Consider the following 7,500-nt stretch of genomic DNA (forward strand, 5'->3'; position numbering starts at 1 on the left):
GTGTGAGATGGTGTGAGCTGGTGTGAGCTGATGTGGACGGGTGTGGGCTGGCGTGAGCTGGTGTGGATGGGTGTGAGATGGTGTGGGCTGGTGTGGATGGGTGTGGGCTGGTGTGAACTGGTGTGAACTGATGTGGACTGGTGTGAGATGGTGTGGACTGGTGTGAGCTGGTGTTGACTACTCTCTCTCTCTCTCTCTCTCTCTCTCTCTCTCTCTCTCTCTTTTTTCCAGTCTTTCTGTGAGAAGAACGTTACTGTGCAGCGCTGTATTTTTTGGCGGCGTTTTTGCGTCATGTGGTAAAGCGTCTCTCTGTTCCCTGATTGGTCGGTTTTGGTGTTTGCTCATCACTCAGCTGTCAGCGTGCTAATCGTATTAGAGGTCAGACGAGTCCCGACCCTGTTTTTATTGTCCTGTTGTCCCACACACTGGCAGCTTGTTGCTTGTTTTTTTTCCTTGTCCTGAGTTATCGAAGTGTCTCAGGGGAGTGTTAGATTAACCTGCGGGGCAGAAAAAAAAAAAACGAGGTACGTGACGAGACGGTGATGGAACAAACTGGACTTTACTGTGATCAGTGATTCAGTCAGTGGGAAAATTGCCTCTAATGAGCTCACACTGTTTTTATATGAAAGGTGTCGCCCCCTGCTGGTGCAACTGCAATACAGCCACGATTCGTCCTCAAGGGGGACGTGATCAAAATCCATTCATTATAACAGCAAAAAAAATTTTTTTTTTTTATTTATTCAATTATAATTATCAATAATAATAATAATTACCAATTAATGTTTCAGATCATAACAAATTTTCGTTCAATTAATTCATTAAAATGAACATTTATTAATTTAATGTTTGTAATGTTTTATATCAATTTAAACCCTTAACATTTCTTTTTTTTATTATGTTCAATAAATTATTTTAGCTTTATTTATTTGTTTGTTTGTTTGGTTTTTTATATATTTTATTTACTTATTTATTTGGGGGGTTTTTTTTGCCTTTAAACTTTTTTAAAAAAATTTTTAACTTAAAAATTAGTTTGGTTGTTCCAAAAGTATTGGCACCCACACTTAAAAAAGTGTGTGTGTGTGTGTGTGTGTGTGTGTTTGGGGTGGGGGGTCGAGGCCAGCTTTCACTCATGGGTTTTGAAATTGTGGGAATCTGTACAGGTAACGGGACGAAAGCTGGTTCAGTTCTGTTACTGATTTACAGACAATCACGTGTGTGTGTGTGAGAGAGAGAGAGAGAGAGAGAGAGAGAGAGAAAGATGACTAATCTGAGAGAGTCTGCCAGGAAGGAGTCACGGTCAAAGGTAAATTGTTATCTAAAGGAGAGCAGAAACACATTCCTGAACACGTGTGTGTGTGTGTGTGGAGGGGGGGCAATAATTCTGTTATAAAGTTTACACACCTGTGATTTGATTTCCTCGTCACTCGATCTCCTGCGGTCAGAATCCGAAAATCTGTACTGCACAGGAAACAGCTCTGTGTGCAGAGAGGAAAAACACACACACACACACACACACACACACACACACACACACACTCCTGACCCTTATTGTTTGAGCTTTGATGGTGATAAAAGGGGAATTCCACCTAAAGAACGAAACGAAAAAATACTCTCACATACTCTCACTGATTCTTCATCATGGAATACATTTCACCCTGCAGTGTTTCTCCACAATTTCTATCTCCTGGTATCTCATGAAGCACTTGTGCTACTAGTAATGTCTTGTGTGCTTCTGGTGGGGTTGAAAAGATGTTTTCAATGAACCGCTCCATCTGTTCATGCTGTGTTACACTCTGACGTAGGTGCTATCTGCCCTACATTAAATGGACAAAAGTTTGTGGACACCTGACCACAGGATTGTGATTATTGGCCATTGCATTTCCACATTTAGTCCCTGTCCCTGAGATCTTCCAGCTCAGCCTATATCTTCATGGAGCTGGCTTTGTGCACCTTGTGTCGTGCTGGAGCGGTTTTGGACCAATTTCACGCTCCTGCATCAAAAAGACATTTGTGTGCCTTTTCAGTTTGTGGTTCCAGGGTGGAAAAGCCAGGTGTCCCAAATCTTTTGTCCATATCGCGTGTGTGTGTGATATTTGATATCCTATGAACGAATGTGTGTTTTATGCACCTGATGTAACCAAAAGCAGACCCTTGGACTGATTTGTGCTCCTCTCTCTCTGCAGGAGCTGGAGTTCCACGGCGTGATGCGGTTTTATTTCCAGGACCGAGTGGCCGGGAACTTCGCCACCAAGTGCATCCGCGTGTCCAGCACGGCCACCACGCAGGATGTGATCGAGACGCTGGCTGAGAAATTCCGGCCCGACATGAGGATGCTCTCCTCGCCCAAATACTCCTTATACGAGGTCCACGTCAGCGGGGGTGAGTCCTCCAGATTTGTGTGCGAACAAAAAGAACAAAAGATAGGTTCCTTATATTTGTCACATGTACGTTACAACACACTGACATACTTATTTCGCATATCCCAAGGTTAGAAAGCTGGGGTTAGAGCTCCCCTAGTGGCGACCTTCAGAACAATTTACGTTTGAGTAATTTACATTTAAATACATTTAAGTACAAGTTTCCATTTAAGAAATTTGGAGGTACTTTTGGAGGCATCTGGAGGTACTTTCCCACTTGCTAGCACCACTGGCTTAGCAGAAACTCCATGTATAAGACCATAATTTAAAAAAATGACCCGATGTAACCCGCAAACTCGTCCTCTCTGGCAGAAGAACGGAAGTTGGACCTGGACGAGAAGCCCCTGGTGGTGCAGCTGAACTGGAACAAAGACGACAGAGAGGGACGCTTCGTCCTCAAGAACGAGAACGACATCATCCCGAAGGTGAGTCTTGGAAACACGGCGTCAGTTTTCCGTAACCACTTTGTTGCTACGGGTTTTCTGCGACCGCATTACCGTTTCCATGGTAACGACGGTGCGACTCTCATATTCGCTCTTTCTTTTTCTCTCTCTCTCTCTCTCTCTCGCTCTCTCTCAGAAAATCCAAAGCAACGGCCCCGAGAAAGAGAAAGAAGGCGTGATCCAAAACTTCAAAAGGACCCTGTCCAAAAAAGAGAAGAAGAAAGAGAAGAAGAGAGATAAAGAGGCCTGGATCCCTGACGGAGACGAGCTTGCGCCCAACCGGGAGGACAGGTGAGAACCTGGAACCTGGAGTTCTTCTACAGAAGGAGCTCTGAAGCTCACACGCTTTCATCCGTCTTCTCGCTCTGTCTTTCAATCAGCGAGAACTCGAGACTGGCGGCGGAGGTGTACAAGGACATGCCCGAGACCAGCTTCACTCGGACCATCTCCAACCCTGAGGTGGTGATGAAGAGGAGGAGGCAGCAGAAGCTGGAGAAGAGGATGCAGGAGTTCCGCAGCGGAGACGGGCGCCCTGACTCAGGTTCTTACACACACACACACACACACACACACACACACACACACACACACACACACACACTTTAGTTTTTTTGTTTCAGACCTATGAGTATGTGTTAAATATAAAGCTCTAATGGCACTGTTGATTCCCTAATGATGGGGTGGTTTGAGTTCGGCACTGCCCTCGTGGGCACACGCTGGCGCTGGCATCTCCTTGCCGGACATTCTGTTCTGTGTGGGTTGGAAAATGGCCGCCACAAACGAGCTTCCAGGAAACACTTTGACGCAAAATGTATTTTTGAGCACATCGTTACGGTTATGTAATCGGGTGGATTAGCAAAATCTATCTATCTATCTATCTATCTATCTATCTATCTATCTATCTATCTATCTATCTATCTATCTATCTATCTCTCTCTCTCTCTCTCTCTCTCTCTCTCTCTCTCTCTCTCTCTCTCTCTCTCTCTCTCTCTCTGTCTGTCTGTCTGTCTGTCTGTCTGTCTGTCTCTCTCTCTCTCTCTCTCTCTCTCTCTCTCACCTGTCTGTCTGTCTGTCTGTCTGTCTGTCTGTCTCTCTCTCTCTCTCTCTCTATCCCACCTGTCTGTCTGTCTGTCTGTCTGTCTGTCTGTCTGTCTCTGTCTGTCTGTCTGTCTATCTATCTATCTATCTATCTATCTATCTATCTATCTCTCTCTCTGTCCCACCTGTCTGTCTGTCTGTCTGTCTGTCTGTCTGTCTATCTATCTATCTATCTATCTATCTATCATCTATCTATCTATCTATCTATCTATCTATCCCCTCTCTCTATCTCTTTCTATCTCACCTGTCTGTCTCTCTCTCTCTCTCTCTCTCTCTCTCTCTCTCTCTCTCTCTATCTATCCCATCCATCCATCCATCCATCCATCCATCCTATATATTTAATTTAAATGGTATTTATTTAAATTATTTTAATAATTAATTTTCTTTATACAGTTTCTTTTTTATTTTTTATTATTATTATTATTTGTTATAATTTTTTCTCCAAATCTGTGATGATTATTTTATACTGGGAGTTTTAAGTCTACATTTATAAATTCTAAATTAAAAAGTCTAAATTTTGGCTGTAAAAAGTTGTTCTGAGGTCGTAAACGATTTTCAGCAGGTCTTGTTTTTTCACGTTCACGTGTCTCCAACTTTATAGAAATGCCCGTGCGGCACTTTGGATTGTTTGTTTGTTTCCTTGGTGCTGTAGTTCTTTCCTTCATTTTACATTCACTGCATTAGGCAGACGCCCCGGATCCAGAGAGCGACTTACTGTTTTACCATTCATACAACTGAGCAACTCTGGAGTTAAGGGCCTTGCTCAGGGGCCCAAGAGTGGCAGCTTGGTCACGCTGGGATTTGAACTCTCAACCTTCGGATGCAAAGTCCAACGCCTTAACCGATATATTCCCTAAAGATCTTTCGCTAGTCCGAATCTAATTCTCTGTACTACGACTTCAAAATGAGACCAGCTTGCAGCAGCCAATCAGCTTCCTGTTATTGGCGCACATCTCTCACGGATTGTATCATTTTATTTTTCAGCTGTGGGGAAGTGCACGGGCTCGGTTAAGGCCAGTTGCTAAATAGAACTGCATTTGTGTGTGCTTTTGATGTCTTGAATCACATTAGGTCTTTTCATTCTTAAAGGTCTTTGGGGCTCTGCGTCTGATTAAAACCATGCCAGTAGGTCGTATAGTTACAAATGCTTCAGCTGACTGCCAGCGAGGTCGATAAAAAACGAAGGACACAAGGATTTTCTTCCAAATAAAGCTGACTTGTTTCTCCGTTTCTGTTCCAGGAGGGACGCTGAGAATCTACGCAGACAGTCTGAAGCCCAACATCCCCTATAAGACCATCCTGCTCTCCACAACCGACACAGCCGACTTCGCTGTGGGTGAGGCTCTGGAGAAATACGGCCTGGAGAAGGAGAACCCCAGAGAGTACTGCATCGCTCGGTACACACACACACACACACACACACACACACACACACACACACAACCTACATCCCTACATTTCATTATAATATTCATTACAACTGCAGTGTAGAAGTAGTGCATACACACAAGCTCCCAGAATGCAGTGCGACTGATCTGTATGAGAAAAGAACTCCGCTGACAGAGTAAAGGATTAAAGCGCCGCTGCATCGTTCTCTTTAGGTAGATATGAAATGAAAGAGTTAAAAAAAATAATCTAAATACTATTGAACTCTGTACATACACTGTATGGCCAAAAGTATTGGGACACCCAACTTTTCCGACTTTCCATATGTGGGTCCTCCTCAGTCTGTTATGGGACGTCTTTAGATATGGGAACATGTAATTTTCTGTATACTTGAACTGCGGGACTCGAACCTGTTCCAGCATGCTCTAATCCAGCTCCATGGAGATCTCCTGCTATAGAGCTCCAACCCTACTGAACTGCACACCAGACCTCCTCACCTCCTCACCTACATCAGTACCTGATGTAGGGGCGGGGTTAAAGATACACGTCACTGCATTCTTTCCTTTTATTTGGCAAATCTGCTGACGTATGTCTTCAACTCCGCCCTTTTTTTGACTTGATGCTCTTTATATATAATTACGATTCAGAACAGTACAATCGAGGCATTAGGGCATATTCCGAGGACCAAAGCCGGTTATGATCCTCACCTCTAAATGTCCTGATGTTCTCTATTGTGTTCCTCAGGTGGTCCATTATGAAGATAAACCTGTCAAGGAAACCATCCTGGAGGACTCCGAGTGCCCTTTACAGATCTTCCGAGACTGGACCAGCGATAAAGGTGCGACTTCAGAGTGTTTATACGCAGGAATTATATTACACGAGATGTTTGCTCAGCTCACGTGTGCGAAACGAAATGTCATGTTGTTACAGAGGCGCTGGTGTTCCAGCTGAAGAAACGACCTCCTGACTACATGCATAAGAAAGGGCTGAAGCCGGGAGACAGGACGGGGCCGCTGCATGGAGCGATACCTCCAGAGAAACTGCCCTACCTGGTTGAGCTGAGTCCAGGTACCCCATGCAGACACTCTTTGTGGAGTACGCTGTATTCCAAACCCGTTCCTGTTCACTATACTTGCGCACTGTGTAGGGTGAAACCTGACAGCCTTATACACACCCTCCCTAGTGCACTACATCTCTGATTAAAGTGCCATTCAAGTGGTGAAAAAGAAATCAAACACGGCCGAGCACCATCTCGCCATGTGGTCAAAAGTATTGGGACACCCGACTTTATTTAGACGTGGAAGATCTCCTGCCATCGAGCTCAAAACCTATTGAATATTCGTCTTTGGGATAAACGTGCACACACAATCTCCACAAGCACACTCTAAAATCTAGTGGAACATCTTGAGAGTGGAGCTTCTTATAACATGTGGAATGTGATGTTCTTTAAGAAGCACATGACAATGTTATGGTCAGGTGTCCACAAACTTTTGACCATTTAGTCTTCCCTCTCCATACATTCAGTAACGGTGTGTTAAATGACGCGGTTCAGGTTCAGTGTCGGATCTGAGTCGGGGTTGATTCAGGTCCAGATGTTTGTTTTTTCCTCCCACATCTGCTGCTTGTGCACTGACCCACACTGACCTGCTTACATTTCCTGTATTTCACTAACTGTGTGTGTGTGTGTGTGTGTGTGTGTGTGTGTGTGTGTGTGTGTGTGTGTGTGTGTGTAATCGATGTTTATGCTCGAAACATGGTGAGGAAATGGGTGGTGGGAGGTGTGTGTGTGTGTGTGTGTGTGTGTGTGTGTGTGTGTGTGTGTGTGTGTGTGTGTGTGTGTGCACGCACCTAATAATAATACTAATAATCTGTTTCTCCTACTGCATCTCTCTTTTCTTATTTTCTCTCTCTCTCTCCTCTCTTTCTCTGTCTGTCTTTCTCTCCCCTTCAATCTGTATCTCCTCTTTCTCTCTCTCTCTCTTTATCTGTCTCTGTTTTCTCTTTTCTCTCTCTCTCTCTCTCTCTCTCTCTCTCTCTCTCTGTCTCTGTCTCTTTCTCTTTTCTCTCTATCTGTCTCTTTCTCTTTTCTCTTTTCTCTCTTCCCACTCTTTTCTTTCTCCCATCTCCTATTTTCTCTCTTTATCTGTCTCTGTTTT

At 44.2% G+C, this 7,500-nt stretch overlaps 1 protein-coding gene across 1 annotated transcript in view; it reads left to right on the forward strand.

The window, feature by feature from the left end:
• The window catches only part of afdna (afadin, adherens junction formation factor a), a 101,544-nt gene that overhangs the window by 36,564 nt on the left and 57,480 nt on the right, over nt 1–7,500 (forward strand). The window contains 7 exon segments of the mRNA XM_046836695.1: nt 2,184–2,379; nt 2,730–2,842; nt 2,997–3,151; nt 3,241–3,401; nt 5,199–5,355; nt 6,088–6,182; nt 6,275–6,412. Of these exon segments, the coding sequence (XP_046692651.1) occupies nt 2,184–2,379; nt 2,730–2,842; nt 2,997–3,151; nt 3,241–3,401; nt 5,199–5,355; nt 6,088–6,182; nt 6,275–6,412 (1,015 nt within the window).

The sequence above is a fragment of the Silurus meridionalis genome, chromosome 23, assembly GCF_014805685.1.
Source record: "Silurus meridionalis isolate SWU-2019-XX chromosome 23, ASM1480568v1, whole genome shotgun sequence".
NCBI classification, from domain to species: Eukaryota; Metazoa; Chordata; class Actinopteri; order Siluriformes; family Siluridae; genus Silurus; species Silurus meridionalis.